Genomic DNA, 21,798 nt, shown 5'->3' with positions numbered 1-21,798 from the left:
AAGGAGGGGTCTTCTGTCTCTGGTTGCTGTTGAGCCGCGGCAGTAGGTTGTGATGGTACCGCTGCGTCCGCCATTTGGTGTTTATACGTTGTGAACTTGTCGAGCTTGGTTTGATGTGGTCCTCTCAGCCCCTTTCTCCCCGTCAGTCCAGGGGTATGAACCGCCGATTGCCCTTGGGATAACTTCTTGCCACGCGGCCTGTCTGGTTTCACCCCAGTGAGGGTCGGGGGCCTGTGCTCAAGTTAACCTTTTCGCGTATCGCCCTCTGTATCTCTGGTCTTGTAGTGGAGTTGCACAGTATTCACCAAGTGTGTCCCACTACTCAGGCCACGTCTGTAAATTCTGTCGCTCATGGGGGGCCTCCTCTATTGCGGTCACCCCCTTGCCCCACCTTTGCGCTTCCCCGCAACTTTGGACACCAGCGCTGGTGCTCTTTTAACTTTGGCTGCTGACCCGCTGCGTTGTATGCTCACTAGTGGTGTTCCCAGGCATGCTCACCTCCGAGTCAAGACAGCCTTTTCTCCAATCCGTGCTCGTAGCCTGGGGCCTTTCTTCCCTCTCTGAGTCTTCTAATCCCAGCCCTTCCGATCACGGGGCGGGGGGGGGGCGTTGCGTTGCCGGGGAGTAGGTCACCTCTCACTGTGCCAGTCTGGGAATCCTGCCTCTCTTTATGTTTCGCCGCTCTGCTCTCGGTCGGCCACTTTACTCGAGGTCTCGGCATGTTCTTCCCGGAAGGCCTCTGCCGTTGATCTCACCAACTCGAGAGGAAGGGTTTCGCTTCTCCGCCGAGGTTACACGTCAAGGGGGCTTAGATGCTTGATTCTGGTTCCTGGTATCCCGTATAAGTGATCAGATTATTGGGGATTAGGTGACGGAGCGGTGGAGCATTACTAACTTGCATCCTTCTTCCTCAGCGCCTTGCCACACCCCCAGCATGCGGTTTTCTTCACTGCTGAGATCTGTGGTTTAAAGGATATATTTATCTCGACAAGAACCCCTAGGTTTCTTGCCACTTCAGCAGAGGGGAAGTGCAGTGCAACTGGCTCGCCAAGTTGAGCAGTGGGTTGTTACCAAACAGCAGGACCTCAGTTTTTTCAGGGTTGCATTGTAGAGAGTTGGCCTTCAACCATCCCATCACAGGTGTCATACAGGCTGCAAATTTAACTTTGGGCTCTGACTCATTATTATAGGTCAGCAGAAGTTATATACATAACTTAAGAAAGGTGGGGCCCAAGCCTGAGGCATGCTATACTTGAGTGTCTTGGCTTCCGGCTAAGGCCTTCTCCTCCCACTGTGGGTAAGCAGTGTAACATGATCTCAAGCGTGATCGTTTCAAATGCCGTTAAGAAGTCTAATAGAAATTAGTGCAGAATTATGGCCAGCATCCAATATGAATTTGATGGAATCAGTAATTTCCATGAGTGCCATCTCCGTACTGTGAAGGGCCGTAAAACCTCATTGCGATGGCTGTAGGAGATTACAGGTTTCCAGGAATCCAGTTAACTGGGTGTTAACAACTTTTTCGATGATCTTAAGAGACCTCAGGGAGCAGGGAGATGGGTCTAAAATTAAGAGTATTTTTGGATCTGCATTTGTTTTGTTTAAAAGGGGGATGACCTTCGCATTTATCCAGGAGGGGAACTATCCCTGAGCACAAGGAAGTAGTGAAGAGATCTTGTAAAATAGGGCATAGGCTACCCCCTATAAGCTTCATGACTTGTGGGGTAAAGGATCCAGAGGAGAGCCTGATTTACTTTTGGGGAAGAGAAGCTTTCCAGGTCTTCGACCGTTGGAGGGGTAAAATGCATTTGTTTATCCTGAAACTGGGGAATTAAATGACATATGTCGCTTGAGAGCTCATTATCTTGCATTTTTGCAAGGTTGTCCTGGATTTCTTTTTTTATTTTAACTTAAAAAAAATGTTCAATTGAGAACATAGGGTGGCGCTAGTTTCAGAGGGGGAGTGCAGTGCCTTTAAGGTCTGCAAAATCAGATACAATTTTAGAAATTTATTTTTCTTTATTGTTTATTTTTTTGTTCATTCTTTATTGTTTGCTTTTTTAATTATATTAGAATAAAAGGTGGCAAGTGCCAGTTTCAGATTAAAGTGGTAGGTGATAAGTGCCGCTTTGTACCGGCTTTTGTTGGCTTCATTGTATGTTTTTAGCTATACGCGTTCTCGTTTTTTAGAATGCTTTTTTTCTTCTTTTAGTTCACTTGTAAACCAAGGGGCAGTCAGCTTAAGTCTGAGGGTCCTATCGCTTACTACAGGAGGCAGCTATAGAGGCGACTTCAGCGAGCCAATTGTTCACACTGTCTAACACTATGTCGCTCTTTAGTGTAGGTTTGGTGGCAGCAAGAGTATCCTTCAGTAAGAATGCGTCCACCTTATTCCAGGCACATTTCTGGTTGGTAGGCCCGTTCCTCCAAGACACTTAGAAGGGGACTAAGGCCAGGAGAAGGTTAGTATAGATAATGATCTTATAATAAGGCTGGGCCCTCCGGGCCAAAATCGACCAGGAGAGGGGGGCCTCGTGCACCCTCTCACCCGTAATATTCTTTACTAATCCCTCCCCAGGACCTTGCCTATCAAGGGGGCAAAAAAGAAAAACAAACTATTTTTTTTGCCGCAGATCCTCTGCGAATTTGTGGCAATTTCTTTTTTTTTTTTTTTGCTACCACCACTATAATGTCCCTCTAACCTTTGTTTTTTCAGTGAATTTCTAAGGTTTTTCTTTAATTGTATTTCCTAGCTGTAACCTGTAATCCTTCAGAGTGGGTGTGTAAGTGCTTGTGTGGGTCTGTGAGTGGGTGTGTGAGCGGGTTTGCGAGCATCTGTGTGGGTCGGTGAGTGGGTGTGTGAGTACCTGAGTTGGTCTGTGAGTGGGTCTATGAGTGCGTGAGTGGGCCTGTGAGTGGGTGTGTGAGTGCCTGTATGGATCTGTGAGTGGTTGTGTGAGTGCCTTTGTGGGTCTGACTGGGTCTGTGAGTGGTGCAGTGGGTCTGTGAGTTGGTGTGAGAGTGGCTGTGGGTCTGAGTGGGTGTGCGAGTGCCTATGTTGGTATGGATTTTAGGCATTTGCATACTTAGGGCATTTAAAAGGGAGGACCATAGACTCTGCTCTCACCCAGAAACGACCAGAGCACACAGTCACTACAAAACAGATCACGCTCTGATACATTAACAACACATTCACTTCCAACCTGGATTTAAGATCGTTTTTTCAAAGTGGAAAAGCAAAGAAAACACACTTGCTCTGCCTTCGCCAAGCCCAAAGGATCTAGTTAAGCCTAACTACCAGGGGTTATGAAGGAGGATGATACAAATGTGGCATGGATACATAAGAGGTGTGACAGGATATACATTAGGGGACTTTGTTGGGGCAATAGATATGAAGGTGTGGAAGAAATTCTGCCGCCATTTACATGACATGCAAGGGAATGAACGAAAGGAGGGATGGGCTTTTTGTAATGCACGCAACATGGGCATGGTTAATGCCAGGAATATGGTATGGCTATGGCTGAGGTTATTTTCGGTAGTCCGAGTGCACGGCTTGTGGCAGGAGAACACACCTTTATTCAACAAGACAATGGAAGTTTGGGGGAAGATGGGAAGGGCTTTTGAGGGGACAGAAAAAATACTTCTGCGGAGGGTTTCTCTGGTGACAGAAAAGAGATAGATGAGGATAAGGAAGGGGAGAGATGGAAAGGGTAAGAGAAGTGATACACAGGAAATGGTCTGATTGGAGAAGGCGCGTGGGCAGTCGGAAAAAAATAACTATTGGAGATTTAAGGAAACAAGAGGAAATAGGCTTTTTAGAAAAATATATTAGGATGTGGCAAGTTCAAAGTGGGAGGGGATCTGCTCTGCACAGCCTCAAGGGCAGAGTAGGTTTTTAAGGAGGAAGGGATGGGTTAGTTTGTGAATATTATTAGGGGTTTAACTACAAATCAAAGGAGGAAGGGGACGCCTCCCTGGGATGATTTCCGCCCTGGGTACCTAATCCCCCAGGGCCCAGCCATGTCTTCCTGGGTGGCCTGGTCCAACCGAGGGCACCCAGTGGGATTTGAAGGGGACTGCGGAGGAGCCTCAAGGGCCCGCATTGCTGCTGCATGCAGGCAGCTGCTGTAAATGCAGCTCCCTGTGTACAGGAGCAATAGTTTCATCATCTCTTTCCCTCCTCGCATGTCTTGCTTAGTGGGAGCCAAGCAATAGCAAACAGCTATGTCCCGAGTGTGGGCACCTCGAGGCAATCGCAGGAACTGGCCCTGAGGGGTATTGGCCCCCGGGCCATTAATTGCTCCAGGAGGAGGCCGCGTAGCCCCCCTGCGTTGAGCACAGGCCACGGACGTATCTAAAGGAAGATGGTCACGGGTCAGGCACTTCAAACCAAATTACTCATATAGCCTTCCGCCTGGGGCAGTGATACCCAAAGTGCGCCCGGGGGCTGCTTGCTGCCCTCTTGACATTTACATGCACTCCACCCAATGAACAGCAGCATGAGTTGCTGTTCAGTTGCTGATCACTAATATTCAGGAAAAAAATTTAAATAAACGGGCAAGCATTTATTTACAAGTTAAATTAAGTAACTACTGTGGTGTCCTGCATCCCTTAACTTTAGTTAGCCTGCAAATAAGTGCTTGCCAGTTTATTTAACATTTTCTTTTTTAGACCTCCTTACACAATCTCTACCCACCCAGGACACCTACCGCCACAGTGGAGCCCTTGGTCACACCACAGACCATACTTTGTGGCCCCTGGGCAAATGTTTGCGAGTACCCATGGCCCTGAGGAAGACAGGGGTGAGCTCAAGGCTCTGAGTGCACCAGGCAAGGCATAATTAAGAAAGGAGTTCCCCCTAGAGAGCTTTAGGGTAGTTTATCACGCGGAAGGTCAGACTGGCCTATTGGACAGTCTGACAGTGCCCAAAGGGCCGATTTGACAGGTAAGTGTGTGCAGGGCACGAGTCAGGGGTACATGCGGTGGACGGCGCCACCCACTATTTTCACAGGGTGGATGCCATCCATCCTGCCAAGAAGTTGGGCCCCACTGAAAAATATGTTGAATTTGTCCTGGATTAATTTGCAAACACCGGAACACATGCTGCAGCGCCTGCACTTTGTTGCCTGCTTTCGATCAGCAACAACTTTCAGGGGAGGAGGTGGCTTTCTCAGTTCAAACTCCTGCTGGCCATAACAAAGGCCGAATCTGAGGGGTCATCAGGCCTCCTTTTGTTGGAGTATCCTGGCTTGGAGCAGTCACGACCTAAATGTAAATGCAGCAGAGGTGAAACAACGGCTCACACTTTGATAGCACTTCACACATGCTTAAGAGAGGAAGCTTTTCACTTTGTTCAGTCCCTGTTTACAAGATATGCATTTACTGTAAGAATGTCAGATGTGTTGTTCTTTCCCTGTATTTACACAAAATAAATGTAATTTATATAGTTCTTACTACCCCTGAGGAGGGTTGTATGACGATCCATCGTGAACTTTCATTTCGCGTGCGTTTACAGTGCGTCATTTACATCGCAACGGTGCTTACATCGCTATAGTTTGCATCGCACGTTGTTGCGACGCTAATGCGGGCATATCATTGGATAGCGTGTCACATCGCAGCGGTTACATCGCGCGGCATGACAACGCGATGTTTGTGCCAGGTTTAAAATCTCCTCGCTGCTCCTGGGTGGCCTCAAGGAGCCTGCACTTTGCTCCCTGGACCCCTGCAGAGCAGAGTGGCCTGCACAACATTGCAGCTTTGTGCTGCGGCCCCCACCCGATGCTGCGAGAAGGAGGCAAAAATGAGGAATGACACTTGCGACCTGGGCTGGAGCTTGCCAGCATCACTATGACGGCCAGAGGAGAGGTCTCTGGACCGACCTGAGCTTGCCGGGCGTCATGGTCCTACACCAGAGGTACAGGGCGCTCGGCCGCCAAACCGTGCAGAGGGCTTTGCTCCCCACCTTTACCCCTGTGTCACTGCCTTGGCCCCCACTGGGCCTCACTCCTTCCTGGGAACCACGTGGCTTCACTTATTGTCTCTCACAGTTCCTTTGCACATGCTCGCCACCCACCCCTTTGGCACTGCCCTCCTCCCATGCTGCTGACCTGTCGCAGCTATTGGACTTGTTGACCCAGCACTTTGGCACCACTCTAACACTATTGGGGGGCGACGGGTCTGACTTTCCTGCTGTCTCCATGGCCCTACCTTAGGGCCTAGCCTGCACTATTCTGGACTCTGTGACAAACTGCGCTTTGGCTCTTGGGGCCCCTGCGTAGTCACCTGTGGAAGGCCTGCTCTGGCTGCGGTGCTCTCCCCAGGGCCTTTCTCACCTGTCGCTTACTCCAGATTGGACTGTTTAGGGAGCCCCTCGCAGATCTCTAACACGGGGATCATACCACGACTGCCCTGGATCCGCGCAGCTATTGACATATTTTGGCTATTTTGACTATCAGCCACGCCGCAGTTTTGCACCTCGCTGTTCCTCAGACGCTCGCAGGTGGTGGACCTTCCCTCTGCCGTTCCATGTGGCAAAGACATCCCAACCAGCCATCCTAGCGACAACCCGTCACTTCTTTGTGGCTGAAATCAGGCCCCCGACTATGGCTACCATCAATTCTCCTACCGCATCCACGCCCGGTGACCCAGAGACCGCCCACTCAGGCAGGCTTACATGAACAATTTCCTCCAGGAAATAAGGTCTGAAATTGGCTCTCAAGACGGATTTCAAAGCCTGCCTTCACGACCTTAAGTGTAAAATTAAGGAGATCGGGGCGTGTTGATGATCTGGAGCGTACAGTGGATGACCACTCAAAAGACCAGGAGAACTTGTGATGCAGAATGGCTACCCTGGAGGTACCATAGATGTACTGCAGACGATCCGGGGAGACGAGGATACCCCCCCATCCATGCATCCATCCATCCATCCATCCACCCCCCACCCAGCACCCATACATGCATCCATCCACCCAGCACCCATACATGCATCCATCCACCCATACAGCCATCCATTAATCCATCCGCCGCCATGCACCCCTCCACACTTTTATCCATCCATTCATCCATGCATCCTTCCACACCCCACCCAGCATCCATCCATGCATCCATCCACCCCCCACCCCCCACCCCGCACCCATCCACCCACCACCCAGCTCCCATCCATGCATCCATCCACCCATACAGCCATCAACTAATCCATCCGTCGCCATGCACCCATCCACACTTTTATCCATCCATTCCTCCATGCATCCATCCACCCCCCACCCAGCACCCATCCATGCATTCATCCACCCCCCATCCAGCACCCATCCATGCATCCATCCACCCCCCACCCAGCACCCATCCATGCATCCATCCACCCATACACCCATCCATCCACCCATACAACCCATCCATCCACCCATCCAGACGCATCCATCCACCCCCCACCCAGCACCCATACATGCATCCATCCACCCATACACCAATCCATTCACCCATACACCCATCCAGACATCCAGACATCCATCAATATTGCCATCTTTTTTTAGAAAATTGACATCTGCGCCATTACAATACATAACAAGGATTTACAATGCAATGGTTTCGCCTTTTGAAAAGTTTGAGCTATTGGCATTGTAAATGACAACATTTTTATTTATGTGTTGGTTTTGAAAATAAATAAATAAATGGCATTGTCATTTACAAAGCCAATAGCTTAATCTCTCGCAAATGGGGCAGGGCCATGACGAAGTTGTTGCTTTTGAGTAACTACACCGATTTTCAAGAAAATGATATAATGTTACACTTAATTACATAAAATAGGGACCCGCCATTTAACGCTTTATTTTTAGCCCAAAATGATTCCAGCGCAGTACACAATTGTCAAAATAGCTGCTGACGCTCTGGTTGTTCTCATTGTTTTTACGCACTCTCGCTATAATGGTGTTGCGTACTGCAGCGTAATAATTATGTGATCTGGCGTAATTTTGGGAATTTCATACCAATTCCTGAAATGACAATGCTGTTGTTAAAATGTCGCCCGGGCCTAGTTGTTACCAATGGTCAAAATTAAGTCCAGCCTTCCCATTACTCGCTCTTTAGGTGTGCCCGGAGATTTCACCAGTCGCCATCTTGTCAATGCTGGTTGACGTGGGGCAGGAGCGCAGAGTGCCGACCCATGTGTTAAGAGTCACAGTGGCCGCACACATGCAGCCTGCAAACGTCGCTGTCTGGAAAAATGGTTGTCATTGAAATGGGTATCCCGCTAACTACGACCTGGCTAGCGCCTAGAGGCATTCAGCTGAACAGGCGCTCGATAAGTAAGTTGCCAGGAGTGCTCCGTGGCGTGCACCCGCAAGCCCAGTTTACGAGACTGTTGTTCCAAATGTTTTGTGGCAGGCCGGTTGTGCGGTTTGAGTTACACCCGCATTAGCGTCCCGGTTTCCAGGCTCCAGTGTCCGCAGGAGAGGCGGGTACTGGACCTCATAGTTACCTGTTGCTCTAGTCTAACTTTAAATTACTTGAGGGATTCCCCCTGCAAAATAAGAACTTTCTAAATAGTGCTCCAAACCGCCTTGACAAGGCAATCACAACACAACACTAAAGAAGATCAGAAGGGCAATAAAACACAGCATAAGGGCTAAACAAATAAAAAGGTCTTAATGGCCCGTCTGAAGTGAAGAAGCTCATCAATGGCCTGAACGTGCATGGGAAGAGAGTTCCACCAGCTTGCCGCCAGAACTCGGAAAGAGCGGCCACCAGCTCTACTCAGTCTGAAACGCGGAACCACCGCTAAATTCTGACCCAGAGATCTGAGGGTACGCAGAGGAACATAAGGTGTCAGCAAATTCTCTAAAATTTGGGGAGATGTACCCTTGAGAATTTTAAACGCAAGGCAAAGGACCTTGAATTTAATCCTCTGATGCACAGGGAGCCAGTGGAGGGAGCGCAAAGATTTAGACACCGAGCACCGCCTTGGCAGACCTATCACCACTCGGGCTGCAGCATTTTGAACTCGCTGCAGCCGAGAGAGTTCTGATTGATTGATCCCAGCCAGTAGTGAGCTGGCATAGTCCAGCCGAGACAGCACTGATGCTTGAACCACCAGTTGTCTAGTGGATGCATCAAAGAACTTGAGGATAGGTCTAAGTCCTCTGATAATGCCATAGCAAGAAGCCGCCACCTTCTTGGTATGACAGATGAAGCGGAGGGATGGATCAAGCCAAACCCCCAATTTTTTTATCTCTGATGCTGGAAACGGAGTCACACCCAATTCAGAAGGCCACCACGTGTCCCCCCACAATGCCACCTGCTTGCCAACTACCATAATCTCAGTCTTCTTTGTGTTTAACTGGAGACAGTTGGAATTCATCCAGTTAGCCACTGCCCGTAAGCCATCGCAAAATCTGGGAGCCTCCATGTCTGAGTCCCCACTCAGTGTGACCGCCAGCTGCGTGTCATCTGCATATGAGACCATCGTCAGGCCCCACTGCTTGACGACCGCAGCCAGCGGTCTCACGTAAAGATTAAAAAGGGTGGGACTCAACGATGAACCCTGAGGGACCCCCAGATCTAGCGGATAAGATGTCGACTTACCGGGCGGGATCACCACCTGGAATGACCTATCAGCAAGAAAAGATCGAAACCAGCATAGGGCGGAGCCAGAGACACCCACTTCCTCAAGTCGTTGAAGCAGAATCCTGTGCGAGACCGTGTCGAAGGCGGCACTGAGATCTAATAACAATAGTGCCGCCGTCCGACCCGCATCAAGCACAGAACGCAGATGCTCAACCATGAAAAGAAGGGCCGTCTCCGTGCTATGGCCCGCACGGAACCCATTCTGAGTAGGGTCAAGAATGTTAGCCCTGGCTAGATGGTCTGCAAGAATGGCATTCACATGGGCCTCCGTGACTTTCGTGGCCCAAGGAAGTAAAGAGATAGGGCGGTAGTTTTCAGGTTTAAGGGGGTCAAGGGTCGCCTTCTTCAAAATCGGTGTGACTACAGCCTGCTTCCATCTGACGGGAACTACTCCGGAGGAAAGTGACAGGTTAATCAGAGAAAGCACCGGAGTGCGGCAAAACGGCGCCAGATTCTTAAGTTGGGCCGGTTTCAGCGGATCTGCCGGGGATCCTGACTTGATTTTATGGCTGAGAGAGTCAAAGGCCTCCATAGATAGTGAGGGCAGGATGGTAAGACACTCACTGTCTCCCAGAGTGCAGCTGACCCGCTCAGGAATTGGGGAGCCCATTGGAAAAGTTCGATAAATGGCTTGCACTTTTTCACGAAAAAAGGAGGCCAGGCCCTCACAATGGGAGTCCGAACATATTTCCGCCGCGGCTGCCCTCTTAGCCATCAGATCCTTTAGCACCTTAAAAATGAGTTTCGAAGAGTTCACGTTATTCTGAAACTCATGGGCATAGAAGGTTGCTCGTGTTTGACACACCGCCCTATGGTAGATTTTAATCTTAGCAAGATAACAAGCCTTCAACTCAGGATTGAACGATTTCCTCCATGACCTCTCGGCCTGTCTACAGGCTCTTTTGAGGGACGCTAAGGTGCTATCATACCATGGGCTAGGATCCTTCCGCCGATACTTGGACCAGCTCACGGGGATCAGAGAATGGAGGGCACCAGAGATCCACTCACAAAAGGAGTCATATCCGCGATCAACCTCAGTAAGAGGGCCTAGAGGAGCCTCCTCAAGCAGATGGTAAAAGTCTTCCAATCTTAATTTGTTCCAATGTCGTTTCAGAACGGGTCTATCCTGAGGTATAAAAGGAGGTTCAGACATAGGGCATAACATTTTCACCAGCATATGATCTGTCCAGACCAACTGGGAAGAGCCAAGAACTCTAACTCCCTCTAAGTTTGTTAAAAAAGGGTCAAGAATATGACCGTCTCTGTGTGTGGGGGTGGTAATCAACTGGGAGAGCTTTAAGGCTTCAAAATCGGCCAAAAGGCTCCTAATGGAGGGCAAGGACGGGCAGTCAAAATGGAGATTAAGGTCTCCAATAACATTAAAATTAGCACATCCTAATGCCTCTGTGCTAACAAGATCAGGGAGAGCAGCTCTGAAAGCAGAGTCACAACCTGGAGGACGGTAAATTAACAAGCCAGAAAAGGTAAAATGATGGCTAAACGAAATTTTAAAAAAGAGCACTTTCACACCCTGGAAGTTAAGCGGCCTTCCACTCACCCGGATAGCACCGCTTGACGGCCATGGCAATCCCCCCTCCTGCCGCTTCTAAGCACTGTAAATAGCAGGTGTTCCGGTCACCCCATGACTCAGTTTGCCGACCTCAGAAGGATGAGAGGCAGAGGCGTACCTGGGAAGTGATCCTGTGTCTAGCATGCTATGTAGAAGTTTCTGCGGCGCGGGCATTAACCCATTGAGCTCTCTGCATCTTGAAGAGCTTGAGGCCTGCACAGGACCAGGGCACACGTCGCCTCAGGCCGCATTGGAGGGCTGCGGGCTGGGTTACTTGGCAGCTGCGCAGACTTCGCTCAGCCGCTTGTCACTCTTTAATTAAAAGCTCACTCCTGCTGCTGTCTCCTGTGTGCTGCCAGGGAGGCGCCTGGTTCCCGTCCAGAGCCTTACTCCCTGCCTGGGTCCTTTCTGCATCTTCCTCCCCAGCCCCCCACCCATCTTTAATCTCTGTGCACAGGGGTCCGAGTGCAGCTGTGAGCAGAGGCGTCCAAGAACTTCAGCGCTGCCCAAGAGCCATCTTATAGCAACTTCACACCATTGCTAAAAACAAGAAACAGTAATACGAGATATCACGTGGTATACTACTTCAGTGATGCCAGATCGAGGAGTTTAACTTAAGCTCAATTTCGAATGCATTTTAAGGGGGAAAAATAAAACAAGCACGGATACTGGTGCAGGGGCTACAGCTGAAAAGAGCGTGAGCCCCGTATACTGGAGACAGGGGTCAAGACCCCAGCCCCAGCTGCACTACAGGAAAAGCGACTCTACAAAGCGCCTCCTCCTGTTCTGGCAACTCTCCAGTATAGCGCCTGCAGCAGTCCCCTCCCACACATGACAAGCAACAATGACACACATTTAAGTACAGACGATGACCCACAGGCCCCGCCACACACGCAGCACAAGAAGTGATGGCCGGAATGCCTCTTGTACCAGCTCTGGGCCGCAGTCGCGCCATATGCAAATCTGCCAGACCCACATCGAGGCATACCCCACCCACCTATGCACGCTCACAGCGTTCATCACACTCCGCGCGCCTCGGGACGCGTCCGGCACCTCACACTCGCTGCTGAGGTCTGCGGCTGCTAGTGTTTGCTTCACAGGGTTCGTGTCCAGGCAGCTCAGCATGCACTGCTTCTACTGCAGCAGGACCAGGTCTGGTGTGCACAAGGTGGAACCCATGTGTTGGGAGGGGCACAGTAAGCAAACAGACAATGGAAAGGAATGAGGGTCACAGTTATCGACCGTGGCTGAGAGTAAGACTAATTTAGTAATTTCACCCATCATATATTTTGTTTTTATCCCACGACGCATGGTTACTGCTTTCTCTATATGCAGTGTTTGCAATGCGTCGTAATTACACCCCCTAAACAAGTGGGGCCGGTACGTAACGTATAGGGAAATTTAAAAAACTTACCTCCGAGAATCGCCTCGGAGTAATGAGCTGGTCGGGTCTGCGTCCTCACAGGGAGAGCCGTCCGGCTGGTGTGACGAAGGATGCCAACGAAAGAAAAAAAAACCCGCCCACCGCCGCATGACGTGGGCAAAAAGAGAAAAATTCTACGGAACGCACACGAATCGCCTCGCACAATGACGGACATATCTCTGTTCCAATGGATAGCCTCCATTTATGGAGCTAGCCAATGGAACAGAGAGGCGGGACTTTTGTCCATACTGGTAAAACAAAAGTTTTCGCCCTGCGCGAACGCTGCTGCGCAGCGGATCGCGAGGCGAAACCTAAAAAGTGGCGTTGATAGGAGGGTCGAACCCTGGCTGACAGCACCAAAGTCTGCACAGCTATACGTCAGCCCACTGTCATCGAGGAAAACGAAAAGGCCGTTTCTGATTAATTCTAAGGTACGTTCAGATTAATCCCAAGGTACGTGCCAGTCTGCATTTTTTGCACAAAAGTTGATTAATTCCAAGGTACGTGACAGTCTTTTTACAAGGAAAAGAGGATACGTGCCAGTCTGCATTTTTTGCCGTTTCTGATGAATTCCAAGGTACGTTTAGATTAATTCCAAATTGTAATGGCATCTTAACATCGCATGCGTTGTAATTGCATGCGATGTTAATGGCATTGCGCCGTTGTAGCATGCGTACTAAAAGCATGCGATGTGAACGACCATGCGATGTCAAAGTCGCGGTGACCCCGATGTGATGGGTGTTTCCCCTGAGGAGGCGTTGAAATAATTTAAGCACCACTATTTTTTCTTTTAACCCCTTGCGTGCGCATTATGGAACCATGCCGTCATGAGCCACGGGCGGTGTGTGCTTATGACGGCGTGGTTCCGTCATGTGGTTGCCGCTCCGCCTGCGGTGCCGTGATGGAACCATGCCGTCATGAGCACACGCCACCCGTGACTCGTAACGGCATGGTTCCGTCTCGGGCAAAGTAGCGCCGCGCTCAACACCCACCACCCCCACAGCCCCCTCCCGCGCCGCAGTGAAATTCGTGCCACGGCAATGGGGTTGAAGCTCTATGGATAGAGGCAGTTTACGCAGACGAAAGGCAACATTGTTATATGTGTAGCTTACAAAAGTGTGAATCTTCTGCCTAAATCAGGTGGTTTTCCCTATATATTTGAAATATGCTCCAATGTACTCATGATAGACATGTTAAACAGGGCTTAAGATCTGATGTCACTTCTTATGATGTCACGCGGCCTGATGCCACTTGCATTCTGATTAACTCGGTTATTCCTGACACTTCTCTTATTCAGGACTAGTGCCCTGAGTTTGTGGGCCCTTTTACGGTCTGGTGTTACCACAAACATTGCCTAAAACAAGCACAAATGCATGCAGTTGTCTACATCTTGGAAAACATTTTTTTTATTGTAATCAAATGATTAATACAATAAAGTATTTTATTACTACTACAACTGGAGCTAAAACATATACACAGCTTGTCTTTACAAGTTAAAAACTTCCTTGATTTGCTAATCTGGGCCACTTTGTTTAGCTATCTTATTCGCTGATGGGGTACTTTTGTTTTTCTGTGTGGGCCTGTTTTCTGTCACAATCTGGCCCTGACCATGTGGAAAGGAAAGGGAAAGAAAAAGGCGCATTTCAAGGTCCAGAATACAGTGAGTTAGGGAGGGCCAGTGGTGACCAAAAAGCACAGAACACACCGAGAAAGAGTGCTGCTCAAGATCTCCTATAAAGGTTGCTCACTCCCTGCCTGCGCTGGCGGGCGGCTGAAGGACATGGGCACAGCTGAAGGGGAGGAGAGTCCCAGCTGTTCACTGCTGTCACCAGCCTGTGACCTGTCCGCCCCTGGGCTCTGTGACACAGGGCATGCTTCCCTCTTCTCTCCTTGCAGTGCCGTATTCGTCCGTCCCTCTGCTGTGCTCGTCTCACCCTTCCTGCAAGGCCACCGCTGCAGGGCCTGTTACCTCTTCGCTCTCCCTGCCCTGAGATCCTCCCTTCAGGGCCCACCGTTTCCTCCTTGTAGGGCCACCCCTGCTCTCTTTTGATTTGCATCATAAGTTTGGTGCCCACTGCCTAGAGTGTTCCCTGTCCCTTCACCTACCTTGTGTACGCACCCTCGCATTTCCTTGGGCGCACCCTAGCTTTAGCGGCAGCAGCACCCCGTTGTACAGCCCTGCTGTACAGCCCCCGCCCTCCCCGGCACCCCGTCGCTAGCCATGGGCCTCTCGTCCTTCCTGCGCCTGCTGGTTTTCTTCTGGAGTGACCTGTGGTCGCGGGCCCTGGGAAGCACCTGCGTGCGGCGCGGCTACCACCTGTGGATCGCCGCCGTGGTCATCTTCGGACCCCTGCTGCAGTACTACGTGAACCCGCGCACCATTTTCGCCAACCACCGGAACTTCTTCAACATGTGAGTACGGGGCCACGAGGGCAAGGATGGGGGCCCTGGGGCAACAGAAAGGAAGACTAGAGCCGAAGAACCCAAGAGTAAGGCGGGGGCGGGGGGATACAGGAAGGGAACACGAAGATCACCATCCCAGGGCAGAGGACGTCAGGATAAGGTCAAGGGGCATCTTTATTGGGACTGGAGCACTTGACATAGAGAGGGAACACTTCTCAGTTTCAACGGCAACAGGTCTAGTCTCTGTGTTTGTCAGAATAACTCATTCGAGTAGACTGTAGTCCCCGTCGTCCATTAGAACCCCGTCCCACGTACGCTTGGGTGCGTGGCCAAACGTACCGGGCGAGCTACGTCACTTCCTTGCCCTCATCACTGACTAGGTGGCATCGCAGTGCAAAGTGGAGTAGACATTTTGGGCTGAGATTTATAGTCCCCCTATTGAGTACTTTAAATGGGAAAAATAAGCGCAGGTGCTCATTAAATTGAGCTAGGGGCGTGGCTAGTGGGCGGAGTTAGATGCGGAGTGAGACATGGTGATACAAAAAAACTTGTATCGAGTATTCATTTTGCCCTTGCATTGCCCTGGATAGTGGTCTCCAACTTTTTATATGTGCAGATTAACAGCTAAAACCCTGAATGAGCCAAACAATCAACAGTACTTTTAGCACTTTCAGGCTAATTATCAATGTGCTGTAGGACGAGAGAGAATCTGGTACTTACACCAGTTGCGGGACAGAACAAAATAAAATGTGTTAACTCGTTACACAAAATTAAGGCCAAATACCAATTGTTCATGTTTCCTTGTTTTGTAATATTTGCAGCTTCTTAATATCATAATAATTCTAATGCTCCTATGTGCTGGCATTTGTCACAATCCTAATATAAAAAGTAAAAAAATAACACCCCTTTTGGCAAATAAACAATTCAACTCTCACACGTCCTCACCAAGGCTCAACCAATATCACCAAAACAAAAAAAGGACAGATATAATAAAATTTATAAACACAATACCAATCAATTTTCTCTATATAGAAATTCATATATAGTCTATAGTCACTAAAATCACAATAAATAAAAAGTCATTATTTGTACAGAAATCTTCAGTGTTAAAAAGACATAAAAACACATATAGTACACCAATTTATCAGACATCAACAACACATAAACATAGCGGGATAGTTTATTAGAATTCATAATGTCATTAGAGGAACACCAATCTATACCAAATCATCTGCTAAACCGAAGAAGTACTTTTCAATTCGGTTCTCAAGTTATAACAGATGTTCCAAAGATCTAGTGTGTTGAACTATATAGCAATCCTGATATTTGCAAGAGTGCACGGACACAAACAAGCATTTTGCGCATTTCTTTTCCAATACCTCCTGATTCTGTCCCTCTCAAACATACACTCTCCGTCTTCACATCTCTTTCCTCGAGATCCCTCCCGCACTCACCTCTCTCCCGTTTGTAGCTAATTTTGTCCCACTCTCTATATCCCAATTGTATCCTTTCACACTCTCTCTCATCACTTTCTATTTCTAATCTGCCGTTTCTGCACCTCTCTACCTCCTTCCATAGCCTTTTGGGTCTCTATCTGTGCTTAGCCCTTCTGCCTCTCTATCTTTTCCTACTTTAAACTCTCTGCTCCTTACCCTCACTCTTCACCTTCACTCACCCCCATTTTCCTTCCTCTTCCCTCGGCAGAAGACCTCACAGCAGGAGAGCTTGCAGTAGCAGACAGTGAGCACTGCAGGGTCCCAAGCATGTGCAGAGTCCAGCAGGGGAAGAACAATACTGGCATCCGATGGGAAGGTCAGTTGACCTCCTCCCACCTCACCTGGGCACCAGGGAGGCCGCTTAGGTCATCTTCATCACCTCATCCGCACCCATCATGGACTCAATGTCCCAGCAGGCGGGCGGAGTGGGGGGTAGATTCACAGGGGCAAAGGAGTCAGGACAAAGACCTTAGTGGGAAGCCAAGGGGTGTCAATTCTCCATGGAAACCCCTGCACAGGCCCTCGTCGATGTCCCAAAGAACTAACAAGACGACCCAGCAGCAGGCCTCCAATAGACCGTTCAGGCCCCCTCGGGCAGCTTACCACAGCTGAATAATAGAGACAGACGGTAATGGCCATCATGCTGCAAAAAAACGGCAACCAGCTGGCTCTCGGGCACCAGTCCAGTGCCCAATTTATCAATCCAACCCTGATTACCAGTACTCTCCTTGACAGTGGAGAAGTGCCAGTACTCGACTTGGTAAAAATAAGAAGTGCTGGTACTCAGTACCAGTGAGTACTGGCCCAATTTAAGCACTGCCCTTATTGAGAAGCCTAGAGGTAACATACGTTACACAGGTTAATGTACGTCAGTGCTGAGGAAATGGAATATGCACATTCCAGATCAGGCCTTTCCACTGAGTAGCTGGTGAGCTCCTGGTTGCTTCCAGGCTCCCTGTAAGTAGCTCTTATGTGAGCAGCCCAGCCAGGATAGGACTGGCCAATGGGCTGGTGTGAGAGGTCAGTGTGTGGGCCTTCTTTTTTGGCTGTTTGTGGGCTTTCTAAGTCGGTTTGTAGTGCAAAAATTACCTGCACCATGCTCAAATCCATTCAATCTTCCATACCTTCTATAGCACTTATACAGCCTGCCTTTACAAGTTCAAAACAGCCCCATTTTGCACACAGGTCACTTTTTTAGCTATCTAATTTATTAATGGGGGGTCTCTTTTATTTCGGTGCAAGGGCCTATTTGTGTCCCGGTCAGACCCTGAGCCCAGCCTATTAAATTATAAGCTTTTGTATACAAACATTGCAAAATATATATTCAAGATGAAAATGTATGTAGTTTTTAGAATTCGTAAGATAGTTTTGGAGAAAATGGAGTTTCCAAAATGTATTTAAAGCTTATTTTTGAGTGATAAATCATGTGGTGTTGAAGAAATGTATTACTACTATTATTATATTGGTGCCAGGTGTATTGAATCTATGGCTGCTAGGTATTATCCAAGTAAAGCCATTCCAAAGTGATAAAGCTCTTTTGACTATTTCTGCTGGCAAACCTATCTGATGCACTGAGATGATCGCTGCTGGTAATCTTGCATACAACAATGACTAATGTAGTCTTGTCTGATGTGCTCACTATTACCCTACTAACAGTATGAGTAGAGCGGGGTGATTTTCATTGAACATAAGTAGCTCTTGGTATAGAAGAGATTGCAGACCCCTGCTCAAGACCGACTGTTGAGTCTTGCATGGTCGGAACGATGGGGATGGGAATGTTGGGATGTGTGGGGTGGAGAGTCCTTGGGCAGCAGTTGCTGCCAGTACCCCAGTTTCATCAGTGCAACCACTCACAGGTCCTCTTCAGCTTCTTTTCATTGGAGAATGCCATGTAGTCATAGAGAGTGCTCTTGCTTGTGCGCAGTTTTGGCACTTTCTGGGAAGTGCTGGGCTGGGAACTATAGAAAGCACTGTGTTCTACTCTAGTGTGGCAGCGTTAAGAGTCCTGACTTCTCTGATTTTCTACAGCGAATTGAGGTGAGTTCCATTGGTCGCTTTAGCTGCCCGACCATCTGCCCTCTGTATTGCCTTTACCTACCTCACAATAGTACATTCCCTAACCTCAGGCCAACTCTGTCAGTTGAAGCGCAAGCTCATCGTGTGCGGCTTGAGGCTCTTGTGTGAATACAATTGCATCTAAAAGGACCTGCTTCATGATGTAGTACCCCATACATAGCGGCCATTTTCCAACCTTGGTATTGCTTGCATTCACTTTTACTGTTTCCACGGAATATCGATTGTGTTAAGATTAACTTTGCCTTAATCTTCGGTGATAGGCACACCCGTTTGTCTCAATTTAATTCGAAATGCTACTCGTGGATTATCAATATAGCGTGTATTTACTCTACAAGTTCAAGCTATCATCAAAGGGTTTAGTCCTTGGATAAATAATTTTGTTCTCTTTCTATAAAAACTGAAATGAAATTGATCGGCCTCTAACTTGGTGAGAGGGCAGGGCAGGGCAGGCCTCAATAGCTGTGGAGAACGACCACCTGTGTTGCAGAACCTTTCGGAGTCCGTAGGAGCTCAGCATCAGCAGACCAGTCATCTTAGTTGCGGTGCCTGCGAATGCAGGGAAGTGACTCCTTAATTTCAAGGGAGATTGCTTCAGGTGTTTTGGATGCCCATAGGCCTTGGAAGGCACAGGCATAGACGATGCAGCACACTGAAAGGGGATGAAATCAAGTCCAAACGAAGTACAGCGAAGTCCAGCGAAGTCCAGAGTGCCCAGACAGTAGAAATAGAAGTGGTGACTGATTTGAATCTTGTCCCACAACAAATCTAGGGACCAACCCACAGGTAAGCCTCTAAGTACCTTAAGGAAAGGGTTGGGACGATTCAGGGGACCATCCCAGGGCAGGGTTTGGACAGGGGTGGGGGGGTTACTCCCATGGCCTTTGACCAGTGTCGCACCAGAGTGAGAGCCAACGGCTCCCAGAGCAGGTTTAACAGGACTTTGCATGGAGACACCAAATGTGCCCCTCATGCAGACTGAGTGCTGATGGCAAGTGCACCCACCCAGCCCCAATACACTAAATAATGTCTGAGAGGTGGCCACACCTCCTTGTGACAGGATGCCTATTGTTCGGCTTTCCCCTGCTCGAGCTAGGCTCAGCAGCAGGAGGGCAGAATAGTGTCTCTGGTCGGCAGCAACTATTTTATGCTGTCCTGGTCTAGAAGGCTGGCACCGGGAACACTGAGAGCCTAACGGAGGGCTCTCCAGTGCTTGGAATCATACTTTCCACACCGTTTACATGGGTAGGATTTGAACATGTTTTGGTACCAAACATGATATGACTCGTCCCAGCCGATTTCGAGATGGTCATCGCGTAATTACATGGTGCCGTTCTATATGGTATATGGCTGCTTCACTTACAACCCGGGAGAATGGACTCCGGGGTATTGTAGAGGTGTCATGCTCATGCAGGAGCACCCTGCCTTCAGGATTGCAAAGGCCTGCTACAGGGGTGACTTGCAGGTTTCAATTGCAGTGACCCTAGATATAGGACACCTATATCTTTAGGAAGTGGTGTTCGTACCAAGTTACCCAGGCTGCAATGGCAGGCCTGTAGTTCCATTTTGAATGGTTATCCATGGGTGGCATAATGCATGCTTCAGCCCATGGGGACCTCTGGGGTACCTATACTAGGGACTGATAAGGGTACCCCAGTGTCCAATCTGGGATGTACCTAAGTACTGAACATCACAATTTAAGGGAGAAAGCAGATAGACTGGAGTCCTGATTAGAAGAATCTCAGTCAGACTAATCTCAGCTTAGCACCAGGCAAAAATGGGGGTAACCATAAACGCAGATCCTACTTTCCTACAGTGACCATCAGGGGGTGGAGTTCTTCCACCTACAGGCCCGTCCCTTTAGGCCACCATGAGTACCAGGTGAAGGAGTTTTTTTTATATATCTGTAACTGTCAAAGTCTTCATTAATATGTAGAAGTGTAAGTTTAGTATCCAGCAGGAGTCTCCACCCCAGAACTGACCCTAGGCAGGTAAAATTCTTTCCCAATATGATCGAAGGGCTCCACAGCCCCACACAGTATGGAGGACATTTCCTTCCTTCACATTCACATGTGTGTATGTATATGTATGTATATTTGTGTGAATGTATATGTACGTATATATGTATGTACATATGTATACAGATTGCAGTGAGCAGAGTCCAGGAAGTGGTAAGGAGACAGACTAGTGCTGTCTCTTCCGAAGTCAAAAAGTTGTTTAAAAAACGATTTTCACTTTCTGTTGTTACTGTCTTTGCCCGTGGTTGTTACAGTTAGAAATTGTAGTTTTAGCCTGCCTGTAATTGCATATTTGATCACCTGTGTTGTGTTTTAAACTTGTGGTTTTCCCTGCTCATGATTGCCTCTATTTAGCGTGTTGAATTGTGGGATTTGCACTCCAACCTCTGTAGTTTTTGTTCCCTCTCATTCCTTGGTGACAATTCTGTTTTCGCTCCAAATTTCTCCTTTGCTCTGTGCTAAGACCTGTATGTTAAAACAGCACTCCCAGCCACCATGTTGTGTTCACAAGCCAGTGAAACCAGCCCCCCTGCCCCCTCCCCCAGCAACAGGGATTTTCTACATCAGGGGGTGCTTCTGTGAGCTGTTTAAACTGTGTTTACTAGGGCCTGTGCACTTTGTTTTCTGGCCAGCAGAGGGAGTAAAGTTTCATTGAAACAGTATTGTTAGATTTCAAGTTAGTGAGGCCCTTACCTGTTGCAGTCCAAAGTGTGGATTGAGCCTGTCTGTCTCCTAGGAGATTCTGAACAGGAGATGCAGCTGCCCAGCCCCCACCCCCAGGCCAGCAGACCATTGGCTATTCAGCTACCAGGCAAGTCTGAGCCCTCCTCTCACACCTGCCCATGCCCCTTAATGCCTTGCTGGGTGCACCCCAAATCCTTCTCCTCCATCTTGTGAGTTGCAGCCTACCTGTGCCCCAGAGTGCAGTGAGCAGAGTCCAGGAGTGGTAAGGAGACAGACTAGTGCTGTCTCTTCCCAAGACAAAAAGTTGTGTAAAAACGATTTTCACTTTCTGTTTTTACTGTGTTTGCCTGTGGTTGTTACAGTTAAAAATGGTAGTTTTAGCCTGCCTGTAATTACATATTTGATCATCTGTGTTGTGTTTTAAACTTGTGGGTTTCCCTGCTCATGATTGCCTCCATTTAGCGTGTTGAATTGTGGGATTTGCAGTCCAACCTCTGTAGTTTGTCCGTCTCA

General features: G+C 48.8%; 2 protein-coding genes across 2 annotated transcripts in view; both read left to right on the top strand.

The window, feature by feature from the left end:
• The window catches only part of DCAF11 (DDB1 and CUL4 associated factor 11), a 717,991-nt gene that overhangs the window by 566,230 nt on the left and 129,963 nt on the right, over window positions 1-21,798 (top strand). The window lies entirely within an intron of this gene.
• Window positions 14,460-21,798, top strand: part of FITM1 (fat storage inducing transmembrane protein 1) — a 138,435-nt gene continuing 131,096 nt past the window's right edge. Inside the window, exon 1 of the mRNA XM_078644972.1 lies at window positions 14,460-15,023. Coding sequence (XP_078501098.1) covers window positions 14,833-15,023 — 191 coding nt within the window. The 5' untranslated portion in view covers window positions 14,460-14,832. The remainder of the gene's footprint in view (window positions 15,024-21,798) is intronic.

This window comes from Lissotriton helveticus, chromosome 5_1 (genome assembly GCF_964261635.1).
Source record: "Lissotriton helveticus chromosome 5_1, aLisHel1.1, whole genome shotgun sequence".
NCBI lineage: Eukaryota > Metazoa > Chordata > Amphibia > Caudata > Salamandridae > Lissotriton > Lissotriton helveticus.
Note: the sequence above shows the minus strand (reverse complement) of the source record. Positions and strands in the feature narration are given on the sequence as shown.